This window comes from Dysidea avara, chromosome 13 (assembly GCF_963678975.1).
Source record: "Dysidea avara chromosome 13, odDysAvar1.4, whole genome shotgun sequence".
In the NCBI taxonomy this organism is placed as follows: domain Eukaryota; kingdom Metazoa; phylum Porifera; class Demospongiae; order Dictyoceratida; family Dysideidae; genus Dysidea; species Dysidea avara.
This window is the reverse complement of record NC_089284.1, coordinates 1835370-1850507: the sequence shown is the minus strand read 5'-3', so window position 1 is coordinate 1850507 and position 15138 is coordinate 1835370. Positions and strand designations below refer to the sequence as shown.

Sequence of the window (15138 nt, the reverse complement as noted above, 5' to 3'; positions counted from 1 at the left end):
GGGTGCGCTATACCAGGAGCGCATCTGAACCGGGAAATTTTTTAGCGTATGCGGGGTAGTATGCGGTTTGTGATTCGTGGAATCCTCTAGCTACAGTTTAAAGCATTGCATTTATTGTAATTGCTAACTAAAAGTAGCCTAAAATCCACTCTCAGAGCTTCTAACATCTCAAAACTTTCTCAAGAAATGTCATCAGGTGCCTTATAGCTACCAACTTTCAGAAACTCCCTTTAAAAATCCTAGATCCGCCACTGTATGGATAACTGCTTTTTCAATGCTCTCCTAAGTTATGTATGGGGGAGATATTATTTGTAAAGATCAGGCTTTACAGTCTCCTTGCCTCCTTCCCCAGCACACTCAGTTGACTGACTTGATACTAACTAATATGAATAAACTAATTTCATACCAAGCCATAAGGCAGATGAATAAACTTTGTAGGTGTGAATGTCTGCAGCTGAAATAAGGATAACTGGCCATGGCTTGACTGATTGATTGCCTTTGATGATTATTTATTCACAGCACTGAAACACGGACTCAGCAAAGCCGTTCTTTTGTACTGGAGTACACAAAGGACATAACACATACACACAGCATACAAAACTATACACAACACACACATATACTAAGAACTAAACCAATATGAGAGAGTGATAATATTAACGAGTCAGACTGAATGCTTGTACAGTATGAAAGAGAATTAAGGAGTGGAGTGAATCTTGTAGAAACTTTATAAGTAGCAGAAAAAGTTCAATGAAATGTGATATTCAAGCATAATAATTATTGTTAGATACTTCTAACAAGTAGAAAGTGATAACCAGCGGAACTGACTTCACAGCATTCCGGCACTTAAGGCTTATTCCTACCCCTTGATAATAGGAATCATTACAATAATAGGAATAAACAAGGCAGTAACAGCAATAAACAAGGCAGGATTAACCAATCCATGAGCCAGCATTAAATAAAGACCTCCTCGTATACTAAAAAAGAATTACAACTCCCATACGAATATGCTCCAATCATTTAAAATCCACCTGCTGGCAAGTAATAAACCCACCCCAAATAACCCCCCAAAACCAATAACACCGGTGAAACATAAAGAGAGGCCAAAGGAAATAAATCATACAATATCCCATATCCCCTCAACTTCAATAACACTCCAGCTAACAATAATTATCGCTTTGTACCCTATATGTCCTTTTATTGGCTCTTAAAACTTGTAGAGGCTGCTTTAGACATTCACATCTAGAAATAATGTAAAACTGATTGTTGTTTTCCCAAACAGAGGGGAAGCTGTTACTCATTTACATAGATAATGTATAAGGAAACTATGAACTCATATCTAATGACCTATATATACCATCCTTTTAAATCTTGGAGAGGTTATTTTAGACATTTACAAATTAAATACTGTAAAATTTTTGCATGATAGTGCTGCGTGCAGTCCTGTGCATAGATTTGTTGTATGTATTTTCATCACTAATATATAATGGTTCGATTTCCAAATTGTAACCACAGGTAATTTCTTAACGAGCTCCACATAAACTTGAATTTTAAAGCTATCTCTATGTATGGCCAAGGAAATGATACTATTTATAAAACAAATATCTATATTTACAAGCACATACAGTTTATATAAGAATCAATCAAATCTGATACAAAATGTAGCTAGTTGGTTAGACCATTCTCCATTACAATTCAACATCATGATTTTGTTAGAACTGGTCCTTTTCTCAGTAATAAATGGCGCATTCGAAAATCACTAGCTACCTGTGGAAGTTAAGAACAAGCACATCACAGAACTCCCAATAAAAACAACAACAACAACAACAACAGCTGATATTGTTATTTCTAGCATCCATGCCCACCTCTGTTGATGGCTCTTGTGACAAATTTCGCATTTCATCATGTAATTTCTTTAGCATGGCATAGTTAGGTTCATAGTTTGAGCCTTCTTGACTCTTGGATGATTCATAATCTACTGCAACCTAAACATTATCTCGCATGCAATCAATTTACTATCACAGTACATGCAGCTATGTAAATTACCTCAAAGTGTTTCCAAGTATTTGTGTACATGTGCATGATCGTTGCCCAGTTATTAACAAAAGGATGTAACTCCTATACACAGTAGCCAAACAGTCTCAGTGAAACTACATACACCTATAATTGTTGTACCTGTAGTAGAGCCTGTGCTGCAAGTTGTTTTCCTTCCTTTTTGCTGGCACAGGATCCAGTTACAAGATGGCTCCCCCCTAAACTCATGCAGTATTCCAAACTGTTTGATTCATTGGTCTTTACTGAAAACTCAATCTCAGTGCTAGGCATGATTCCTTGGTGCCTACCAACACACAACAACACTGTAAACTTATAAACAATAAGGTAGGCAAAATACAACATGAATACAACTGCTAAAAAAGAAAACTACATATCTCAACTATCTAGTATTACGCTGTGTTTGTGTATATAGGTGTATGTGTGCACGCAAACGTGCATGCACGCCAGATTTCAAATGACAAATCCACAAGGGAAGCTGTGGTTTGCATGATAATAAATCACAGTAAAACAATAAGAAGTGTTATATCTAAGAAGTGTTATATCCCTACTGTGCATTTCCATTACAATAACACTTCTTATTGTTTTACTGTGATTTGATATCCAGCTTGTTTCAGCACATTTTATTGATGTGCTACGGTCCCTACTCTAGTTGAAAATTCCAATTTTTTTTGTGTACCTGTGTACTAGGCACCAAGCAAGTTACAGTAAGAGCTACATGTATGTACACATAATTATGCAACACACATGTTGCATATAAATTCCACAATAAAAAAAATAAATAAAACCCAGATACATTATCAATACAAAATTACTAGTGAGAAATAGTTAGGTACGTCAAGGTACGCATTACCCCTGTGAGAATTAAATTAGGTTTGATGTGCATTATGCAAAACATTCAATCATTTGTTCCTCTCATTTCTAAAACTACAGAAGTGTAATGCACATCATCATGTCACAAATATTTTGCACAGTACCTGACAATTGAAAAGTACATAGTACATATTTATACCTTTGAACACACTCTGTTAATATCTGATAAGGCAATGGTAACCCTGCCTCAGCACACATAGTGACCAGTTTTGGATCTTCAATAGACACTCCATTGAAATACTACACGGATAAAACAACATTATTATCATACAGTACATACAGTACGATAGTACTGTATAGTAGGGACCACAAAGGTATAGGTGTGGCCCATGAAAAAATCACCCAAAAACCAGCCTCACTTTTCCAACAACGATGATGCAGTACTGGTAAGGTAAAACTAAGCCCAAACAAGCCTTCAGATTGACCCAAAACACTTTCAACAAGTTGCTACGGAATCAATATATATATATATATTGGACAGGATTTTCTAATGCCTGACTGACTGGGTGACTGATTGATGCCTTCAGACTAGCATAACTCGATAACGGCTAAGGCTACGGGCTTGATTTTTTCACTTACAGGTAGGTGCCTACCACAGTACAGGCAATTTACATATCATAGACTTACCTTTGTCCTCACTTGTGTTGCATTTCTTCTCACTGACAGCACAAGGTGTCGATTCATGGTAGTGCATGAAGGCTTCCCTACATTGTAATGAAAATCTTCCGTATTTTCCATAGTGACTGGATTGATTGCAGAAACACTTTCAGTGACTGATAGTTGGGGTGTGCATTCAGATGAAAACATTAAGTCTGGCACCATTTATTCTTTTGATGCAGTATGCGCTGGTTAACCAGTCATACTTATGTTACAAAAAAAGAAGTAGGGGTTAAACATCCACTATAGGCGACCTCTCTTGTTTCAAAACTTTTTTTGTCAATGATCCCTAATTGAACCTAATTTTTCCTGATGACTATACAGTGGACCCTTGGTTAACTGAACCACAATGTGTCTCAGGCAATGGTAAGTGTTCAGATAAGTGAATTGTTTGGATAGCTGAAGCCCATACATTATTATACAGAGTTCAATTTTGTATAAACGAGGGTACAGATAATCGAGGGTTGGATAACTGAGTCTAATAACATAAATTATTATATTGTATTGACTCAGAATCAGAATACATTTTCTGGTACCAAGAGTCCGTTGTAAAGTATAACAATTACCAAATGATGATGATGATGATGATCAGCTTACCTGATAGTCATCTGTTGAAGCCTCCTTTTTCAAAAACGTCGTGAATGTATTAGGTAGTAGCATGTTTAACGTCCTCTCAGCTACAGAAGGATGTACCAATGTATACTGTTTGAACTACAAAATTATATAGTTGTACATATAGGTTGGGTATGAAGTACTTGATACAAACTGCTGGCATGTAGCATTGAGGCTCCTAGTAACATGCCATTTACCCACATCCTATCCCTATGACACCAACAACAGTGAACACTACATATTGTATATAAATCATAGACTGTGCTTGCGGTGACGTAGGCCAAGGCAAGACAAAGATAGTCTTGTTTTACTGTTAGAAATGTATCTGCATCTCTCAATGTCTGTATGCACATGCACACAAAACCCACTACAAATAGCACAATCACACCAAACAAGACACAGTATACCTGCCAATTGCTTTGCTTGTCTCTTATTGGCAGAACCAGCTTGCCCATATGATATTTTGTTGATTAAAATTGTACACAAATATGGTTCATTGATGTCCCCTAAGAAACACAATACATGACTATTATACACTGTAATGATGCACTTGAAGGATCTAGTAGTATAACATCCTAAGCAGTGAAAATGTTCAGCACCCCCTTTTCAAAGGTGTATTTATGTAGTAGTAGTAGTTACATGAACTGCTGTAGGAGTGGCTCCAACGGAGCTTTTGAACTTTCCAGAAACTGGTCAAACATGATTGAGATACCGTTATAGAGCAATCACCCTAATACAATAGTCAAGTGTACATACAATGCTCCCTTGACCCAAAGACGTGTTCAGATAATCAAAAAATACAGATAATCAAAGCCCAATCATTTTAGAGCCCGGCTAATGGGAGCACTGTATTAACTTTTGGAAAAATCAGTTATACAGTATTTTGAACACTAAAATGCCCCAAAATTCAATCACTTAAATCTTCTAATTTTCTAGGGGATGTTCCCAGACCACTAAGAAGTACTATGTTGAAGAAGGCTGGGTATACTTTGCACACCTAGTATACTATCTACATACATATACAAGTACACAAAAACATTGGAATTTCAAACTACAATAGCACATCAATAAAAAGTACTGAAACAAGCTGGAGTAGTGCACGATATTAAATCACAGTAAAACAATAAGAAGCGTTATACCCCTACTGTGCATATATCCCTACTGTGCATTTCTGTTATGGTATCTTGAGCACAGTAGGGATATAACACTTCTTATTGTTTAACTGTGATTTAATATTGTGCACTACTCCAGCTTGCTTCAGTACTTTTATTGATGTGCTATGGTCCCTACTCTAGTTGAAAATTTCAATTTATTTTGTGTACTTGTTTGTTAACTTTTCTTGCAAAATAAAATTATTGAACTCACGCATACTGCATCAAAAGAAAAAAATTGTGCCACTTCGTTGTCAGCTATGTTCAAACTGTTACACAGCAGTACGAATCAAGAACTATTCGAAAAGCACCTCTGCAATCAAAGTAGCCACTATGAAAAAATATGGACGATTTCCGTTACAAAGGGAAGCCATCACGCACTACCGCCAAATCGACACCTTTCGCTGTCAGCAAAGATGAATGGGACACAAAGGAGGACACTGGTAAGTCCATGAAGAATGCATTGTACGTACTGCAGTATGCCAAACGGCATATGTCCAGCTGAAGCGACGTCAAGCAACGAAAAAAAAATCATGCCCGTAGCCTTAGCCGTTATCAAGTTACACTTGTCTGAAGGCATCAGTCAGTCAGTAGAAAATTCCGTTTTATAATTTGTTTTTTAAATTTCATAGCAACTTGCTGAAAGCATTTCGGGTCGATCTGAAGGCTTGTTTGGGCTTAGTTTTACCTAACCAATTGCAATACTGCTTCATCGTCGTTAGGGAAAGTGAGGCTGGTTTTTGGGTGATGCTATTTCAATGGCCATGCCCACACCTTTGTGGTCCCTACTATACAGTACTGTCGTACTGTATGATGTCTTCCATTATTTACTCTTGGTGATATCAATATTTGTGACTGGATCTGACATAATTGTGCTCTTTTAGTATTATGACATATACAGTACAGTAGAAACTGTATATTAGGGATCATGAGGGTTTGCACTTTCATGCAAAACATATTAGCCAGAAACCAGCCTCACAATACCTTCATGCAGACAGCAACTCAGGAATTACGTGCTGAACATAAAATCCTTCAAGCTTCTCAAACAGGTTGTCCCAGTATTCCTAGGATACGATCAACGACTTACGATCAACAACTCCACTAAATAACACAAAGTCACACCACACCACACCATCTGCCCTTGTACTTGAACAAAGTACACATGTACGAAGTATCAACACTAGAACATAGTATCAGTCCATCAGGGAGGCACCTAAGTGCCATTAATGTAATCCACTGCATGTAACAATCGTACTATCACTTTCAGCTGCTCTATTATCTGCATAAATTTGGCAAACAGGTTCCTCATTATTCTTTCCCCACTTTATTGCAAGAGTTAAATATTTGATAGGTTCACTGTACTTCATGATATCTTCGACAAGTTGGTTGTTGGTCATTGGTGCAAGATTTTGAGCTGGTTAGTAGGTAGTCTAGCATTCCAACAAGGCATACCAAAGCTCACTGTCTGACTGGTCATGTGTTGCAATCTCTATGTCTTCCACTGTTGTCATTGTAGCCTCATGCTATCCAAAACTTTGTAGCAATCGTCAGTAGATGGAGAGAAAAAGTGTGATGTCATGGCATGTGTTTAACTAAAAATGACATGGCTCCACAATGACCCTCAACTTCTGAACTATCGCAACTCCAGAACTGCTATAACCCTGCAAATGGAAAAGAGTCTTCAACGGAATGTACAAGTTTATCTACTGCATCTGTGTCTAATCTTCTGTGTTGGTGAGGACGAGGATCAAATGTACAGCACTTGATTTATTGTGATCTACATTCAAGATCATCCCCATGGCTAGGCTTGACAAATATCATGTAGCTGACATGAGCTGGAATGGCAACCTTCTTATACTACACCACTTTAGCTATGGAAGTTTTGGACTTTTCTATAGGCAACTCAGCATCATTTGAATGGTAATCAATATAAAAAAGTAGAGCAGCAATGTGGTTACAACCTTGACCTAACCTACAATTTTGCAAACATGGTAAAGCAAAACAAGAGATCATAAGGCCACATTAGTTTATTTACAGGTGAAAACCTTGAGGGTAGGTAAGTTGGCATAATAGTAACAGAAATCAGCACAAAAGGGATATAAAATATACAAAATACAAGTAAAGTGTGTGTGGTCTCAACAAGACGACAACTCATTTGCAGCTGTAGAGTTTCCGAGCTAGGTTTTGCAAAGTCATTTACTGATAATTGGATCGGTAATCAGTAGAAGCTGATAATCAGAAATCAGTGGTGATGAGCTGTGGTCAGCAGATTAGTATACAGCTTCAGCAGCTGCAGTACCACTAGTGTCAAAGGCTCAGGCATGTACTTTTGTAATTTGTTTATGGTAACCACAAAGCCAATCCTATAATAAACAGTGATGGTTGGAGCCCTAGCCCACTTGTTTGATTAGCAGCTGTACAGCTCACAGTATTGGTTTTACAAACTGTATTGTACTTTTAGTGGAGTGTGCACAAGTGTAACTTGTAGAGACCTACAATTGGGTGTTGGTTAATTATCGGTAAAATAGGGTAAAAAATATCGGATATTGGTATTGCCTAAAAAGTTGGAATCGATACAACACTAATATTACAGGTAAACATGCATTGAAAGAATGTACAAGGTTTGTGCTCAGAGTTTCTAGTGGTATTTTATCAACTTGCAAAAATTTATTTTAATTTTAAGAAGGTGGGTCGGTCTAGACCATGAAATAACTGATCCAAGTTGACATACTATAGTACTGATCACTTTCAGCTATTTTGCAAAAGATCAAAACACTCTAATAGAGCAGTCAGTGGGATATGCTCTAACAACCATTGTGATATTCTAATAAAAATATAGTAAATTACACTGTCTGATCTAAGCCATTATAGCTATGATATGATTGTCTTATACTGTTGAATTGAAAAGTTCCAGTGAGTTATCTGCATTGCAGTGCAATAGGCCATAGATAGATTTGACTAATTTATCACACTAGCCGGAATTGCTTCCAAACTTCAAAAACTAAACTTTCACATCAGATTTTTGTAACATGAAAATTAGCTAGCAGCTACTAGACATGTATTTAAATTAATTGATATTTTAGCACAAAATAATCAAGATATATATTTTTGATGCTAACAAAGAGCAGATAGAGACTTTGTATGCTTACTAGAGGTGAGCTAATATTGGATATCGCGATATCAGTTCTATTGGAAAAAGTTGACTGTTTAGCAGATATTTCACTTAAGTACTATAGTTGTTCAGCATTTCCATGGCTGATCTAGTAGCACTGTGGGTAAAGTGTAATGCTGAAGATTGTTGTAACTGTTTTATAATAGCTAAGGGTTCGATTCCAACATTGTACTGCTTTTTTTTCTTTACTCAGACCTTTTCATTACACCTTTTCCACCTCTTGATCTATTAATAGTGTAGCTCAATCAAGATAAGCAGGGAGATCAAGATGCTTTAATAAAGTAGTCTCACAACTACATGTGTATATCATAGCTATGCTGAAACAAAGTCAGTGGAACTATTCATTTAAAATGAAGAATGATTCCAGCAATAGAAAGTATTGAAACAAGAAATATGAATGATGGTATAGCTATTACAATCTCGTTTCACTAAATTTTAATTGCACTGGTCTGATTTAGAATATCACATTAGATCAATAAAATATTTGCATGACTATGACCTCCATTGTAGTCCTCCACTCAAAATCTTTGGGCTTCGGTCCTGAATACTACCACGTTTGATAATATCCCACACTTTAATACTTCTCTGTACACTTGCTTACTGTAATAGTAAACTCTAATTAATCTACTGTATTTAAAATTCATGTAGCTGTCAAAAAATATTTTATATCAAAATGAAAACAAAAACCTGATACAGTCTACACAGGTACTCACAACATTCATTGGTGTTATACTCAACAGTGCCAATTGGGCAGAGTTGCAAGAATTCATTCAGTATCTGCACAGCTGTTTTGCTAGCTGTATTGACACTCCATTCTGTAACAATAATGCACTCATCACTTGTACATACTGTAACCTTAAATGCATGTACTTAAGTGCACGGTCACAATTAGTACATGTATGTATACTATACATTGACGTACACAGACACACACGTACAATTTTATACACGCACCTGTAGGCACATTCTTGTAACCCTTTTGATGGGCACACTTTCTAAAATGTTCTGGTATTTGCACAGTTACTGTCTGAGACAATGCTGCTGGCTAATCAGAATATAACATATACATGTTTACAAGCTACATGTATATCATACAGTAAGATAGCTATGGATTACGAATATCACCCCAAAACCAGCTTCATAATACCTTCATGATGCCTTGGCAGTGTTGGTTACAAGCCCAAAAGTGCCTTCATAGCAGCCGAAAATGTGGACTTTCTATTGACTGCCTGCCCGCCACCTGCCTGCCTTCAGACAACTGTAACTTGACAACGGCTAAGGCCACGAGTGTGATTTTTTCACTACTAGACGTTGCTTCAACCAAACAAGTGCCTTCAGACAAACTGCAGTACATACAATGCATGCATCATTTGTCCTCCTTTGTGTCTCAGCTCTTTTCACCAACAACACAAAGGTGTTTTTTTTTACAATGCAGTAATGATCTTCTTTGATTATCTATTTAAAATTCCTTCATGTATGTATGTGCAAGACCATACCTTGCCAAACTAGCATGAATATTTAAGTTAAATCCCAACTTTGTAGACCAATGCAACAAAAGTTACATGTATGGCTGTAAATTAAGCATCTGTATTATAGTTTCAGTATAGTATACTTTTTGATACTTTGGTTTATTGCATGCTTATGTAAACTATGCGGGTTTTGCTGGGACAGTCACAAATACTATGCACTGCACTAAATTGTACGCAATCGCTATGTAAATTTTACAGTACAGGGTGTAGTTTTAATTTGATAGCAAAGATTTTCAAAACTACAGTACCACCTAAACAATAAAATATTCCAGTCAACATTAGATGCCAAAACAGCTATACTGTGAAAAAAAGTACAGCCCTAAAAGAGCTAGGCTTAAACACTTGTATCACAGCACAATTACTGTTGACATTTTGTGCTGTGCATGAGTAGATAAAATAACATGTGAGTTATGGTGCATTATTCAACAATTGTAGGTGCAATCTGCAACCAGGCGCCTAAAGCCTAAACTGTCTACAAAAACTACAGTAGCTGAATTTTCTTGCAGAGCTTGATGAAACTCTCATAGTGCAAACCATTTTACAGTGACATAGAAATCAGATTGAAGGTTGAAGGATTATAATGCTGAACACACATGTATGTAACAAGCTTGAGATACTCTAATAGAACAGGCATCCAGAAATTTAGAATGTTGAAAAGGAAGTAAAATACCAAACCGGTCAAAAGAAAATAATTATCTAGGGGACAGTAAAACTCTTTTTAGGAGATAACACACACTTGGCTGTTGCATGCCTATACCTTTCCTGGTTTTGCTTGGACAGTCACACTATTGTGTGTCTAGATATGTACAATGGACTTTATCCACAAAGACATTGCAAGCAGAAGATGGCCGCGTTATTTGGGGGACAAATGTACAGGCGCTTATGGAGAAATTGTCATATTTCAGCCAGGGAAGGAGATATTGACCTCTGTATGGCTACAAGACAACACAATGAATGATTTGTATTGCATGCTGGAAAATTTTTGAGATTATGCTTGTTTGCAATGACTTTTGTTACTTTATACCCATACTTGTTGGCTACTGGTCGGTGTCTTGTTTCACAAATGAAATATGACGGATCAAAACAATTTCTCCAAAGGCGCCTGTACATTAGTTCCCCAAATAATGTGGCCATCTTGTGCTTCGTGAAGTCATTGTGGATCCCGTTGACCATGCATTAGTGTCTAATGAAAAATCTCAACAAATACAATTTCAATAAACATCCTAATATAAAAAACAGATGTTGCATCCCACATGGTATAGGTAGTATACATACCAAACAAGTGTCCTTCTTCTGTTTCTTGGAAGGTGGAGGAATAGATGCATCTCTAAAGTACACATGTGGCCAATTATTATACAACAAGATACAGTACTACTCTAAGGGCTTTTAGAGTTTGAGGCATGCACTGCATGTTTATTAAGCTGACCTCTGGTCATTGTCTAATGGAGTAACAATTTTCATTTTCCATCGATGGGATAAATATTCCTCCACCAATTCTGGCTCTGTAATGCAAACCCAAAATGCTTTAATGCAGTACACACAAAGTGCATGTATAAACAAATAAAAAATACACTTGCATTTACATAGCCCATAAAGTCTCCATGCTTACAATACTGTGCATTTATATGTACATTATAATTATGCATGTTTAGTGTAACACTATACACATGTGCAAAAGCAGTGTTCCAGGGACATGCAAGTGTACATATATCACATGAAGTAAAATACTTATCGCCATCACAGTTTTTGAGTTTTTGAAAATGAAAACATGTGTGCACTAGCACTGGTACTGCCCATGTACAGGATTGTAGTTACAGTGTACCAAACTTAGAGTGACAAAAAGCTAAGCATTAAACCTTGTATTGAAATGGATCTACAGTATATAAAATTCATTCAAAATGTATATTATAATACTGAAACAATGATCATCATGCATACAGGCTACAAACATACTACAGTACATTCCATAGACAGTATACACTTCGACTGTATGCTCACATGCTACCTGTTAGTAGTAAATAAAGTTATTATTCAGTGTCATTGATTGCAACTACAAAAACAGTAAAGAGAAAATGTAAAAAGTTTGCAAACACCACAAAAACGTTATACCAAAACGGTTCAGAAACCAGAAAAAGATGTTTGACAGCAAAACCACCACAGCCAGTAAGAGCCCACCCACTGGATTGATTTTACAGATATACCTCACAACTTCAATGATGCAGTTAACATTGCTCCTATGTTAGTTGATATGAATGGATGAGTCCTAGGGATTTACAGACATACGTTTATATAAAGTCCCACAATTGAAATCATTCATCAGTTATCAAACTCAGTTACAGAGGAAGCCTAGGAACAACTTTATTATGCCAAACTAAGCCAAATTACATGTGAGTGTTCATTAATGAAGTTAGTTTGTGTGTATGGTGTGTTAGTGTTGTGTGTTAATTATGAGGCATGCTATATATCATATGACCAATGGCTACTTTGGTGTATTGCACTTGTATGCACCAAATCTGAAGTCAAAGGAGATTTACTGTTGATTTACCCAGACGTGAAGAAGTATTTATCAACAGTAATATTCTGATGACTGAGGATGAGGGTGTATATATAAGTGCAATGCACCAAAGTATACACATGCACGCACGCACGCACGCACACAACAGGTAGCAGAGTTGCTGGTGTTTACTATGCGTAAGGAAAGGCAGGTATTCTCAAGTATTGGGGAGGAGATAGTATTAGTGCTTCCACAGGAAGATTGTACACTACTTCATGCATGATGATCTAAAATTATGCTGCTTGGATAGCACCCTTAAAGAGATGAACGAAGTCTTTTAGCCAAGAAAACAACACAAATGTATCTTTGTAAAGACGAACAAGTATACATACTCAGTCTAGCTAAGGGTAACTTCTTCTGTTCCTCTGCCTTCCATCTTGTTACATGTTCAGCTTCTGGATCCTTAAACAACCACTCCTGGAGACATGGAATGGCCCACACTGGTACTAGATTGTTCTAGATAACAGAGAAGTGTCCACATCATTCAGTAGCACAATGTCTCAGTATTGTTCATGAGTAACAATATAACTTCAATGTCTCAACAAGTCAAGGGGGTGGCACTCCAATAGCCACTGTACTATGATCTGCAACAACGGTCAAAGTGAAAGGTCAACAAACAAATGAAAAGGTCAAGTTGTTTTCCAAGTGTAGTTAAAGCTATGTGAGTAAGCAGTGAGGATGGCTAAGAATTTTTGATGAAAGTCAAAATCAAAAATCGATTTTGCATGGTCACAGATTGTGGTGCAGCACCTACTAAAGTGACACCCCCTTAACAAGTTGCTACTTCTAAACATCAGACACCTAGTTAATACTATTCCTCAACTATACGTGTAAATTTTAGAAATAACACCTGAACTGCAATTATCATGTAGTTTAATAAAGGCAGTTATATGCATTTTTAATTTACTATTTTGATTAATTATGAAAAAACACCACTTTAAACCACAAATAATGCACAGAATTATCTTCACACATAGTTTATGTACCATGTTATCCTATGCAAATTCTCTAGACATTGCCTATGATTTTCTATACATGGGACATGCCCCCCTTCCAACTCAAAAGGATATGCAATTCCTGGTAGCTTACAAGGTCATGAATTGACAAAAAAGAGTTCACAAACAAGTATCAGAAAAAATGGGAATTTTAAACTAGAGTAGGGACAATGTAGTGCCACCAGACTAACTCACTTACATGCAGCTAAGCCAGACTAATTCAACAATGGTAGTCTACTTTCATACATTATGCTTTGTGCATACCATTCTAAAAGCAGTCCCCATTCCTGGTGGCAGGCAATATCTCGTCTACAATGGAGAACAGCTCACTTTTTTGTTTATACCATTCTACAAGCAGTCCATCTCCTGGTGGCAGGCAACTTCTCGTCTACAACGGAGAACAGCTCACTGAACTACCCGCATGGAACTGAGACACGTGTATTGTAATCTGTTGGTGTAATAACATTGCAAAACATGCAAGCCCAGAGATTGAAGCTGTACTGTACTATGGCCACTATAGTATATGGAAGGATAAAAGTAAGACAATAGTGCACGTATTGTATGGCTAAAGGTTTCTTCTTAAGTGAATTTGAAGTGTTTCTGTGAAAGAAGTAGGGCTGTAGCTGTAGCCACTTTTCACTTTGCTTGACTGAACATATCAGGCAGGCAGGCGGGCAGGCGGGCGGGCGGGCAGGCAGGCAGGCGGGCGGGCGGGCGGGCTGGCAGGCAGGCAGGCAGGCAGGCAGGCAGGCAGGCAGTAGAATTTCCATTGAAATTTTTAAAATAAAAATCTTGAACAAAACACATTTCGAGTTGATCTGAAGGCATTTTTGGGCTAGATTTACCCAACCAGTACTGTCAGTGTCATGTCATCATAAGGGGAAATCAAGGCAGGTTTTGGGTGTATTTTATCACGGGCCACACCCACACCTTCGTTGTGCCTACTATACAGTGCTATCATATCATACTGTATCGACACACAGACACATGGTTTTCCCAAACCAATTTCAGGAAGCCAGGCAAATGCATGCTGCCACAGCTAGCCAGTATATTATATGCTGACCTACCCAACCTATGCTCTTGAGATTTTTACCAGTGAAACAACCAATTACATTTCAGAATGGTCGGATCACATGTCAACGTGTTTGGCCTAGTTTCTAGATTTCAACAAGTTTTTGTAGGACCAACACTAAAACAGGAAGTGACATCACTATGACTGCCATATAAGTACTGCCATGTGTTCACACTAATCAGCCTTTTTCTTGCTCTCAGTTAGTGAAAGTAGGATCGAAGATCATGTCTTCAAGTGATTCATCTCATCGCTGACACAAGAAAGTTGCATCGCCACCGTCACCATCACAGACGATGTCCATCCAAGGAATCATCGCATCTGGCATCCCTGTTCGAATCCATGCACGGCAGCAAACCATAACCTATTCCATGAAGAACATGGAAGAATCTCCTCAAAAGTTGCTGCCATGGAAGGGCAGAGTACTTTTTCGTTCAGACTGGATCTGGCCCGGAACAGAGCCTCCACACTCCA

At 37.5% G+C, this 15138-nt stretch overlaps 1 protein-coding gene across 1 annotated transcript in view; it reads right to left on the bottom strand.

Moving 5' to 3' along the window:
• Positions 1 to 1567: 1567 nt before the first annotated feature.
• LOC136243578 (microprocessor complex subunit DGCR8-like) overlaps positions 1568 to 15138 on the bottom strand; it is a 19451-nt gene continuing 5880 nt past the window's right edge. The window contains exons 3-14 of the mRNA XM_066035107.1: positions 12933 to 13056; positions 11473 to 11548; positions 11322 to 11373; positions 9472 to 9562; positions 9231 to 9332; positions 4602 to 4700; positions 4180 to 4259; positions 3065 to 3165; positions 2176 to 2338; positions 2047 to 2118; positions 1866 to 1985; positions 1568 to 1767 (exon numbers count right to left, since the gene is read on the bottom strand). Of these exons, the coding sequence (XP_065891179.1) occupies positions 1702 to 1767; positions 1866 to 1985; positions 2047 to 2118; positions 2176 to 2338; positions 3065 to 3165; positions 4180 to 4259; positions 4602 to 4700; positions 9231 to 9332; positions 9472 to 9562; positions 11322 to 11373; positions 11473 to 11548; positions 12933 to 13056 (1146 nt within the window). The 3' untranslated portion in view covers positions 1568 to 1701. The remainder of the gene's footprint in view (positions 1768 to 1865; positions 1986 to 2046; positions 2119 to 2175; positions 2339 to 3064; positions 3166 to 4179; positions 4260 to 4601; positions 4701 to 9230; positions 9333 to 9471; positions 9563 to 11321; positions 11374 to 11472; positions 11549 to 12932; positions 13057 to 15138) is intronic.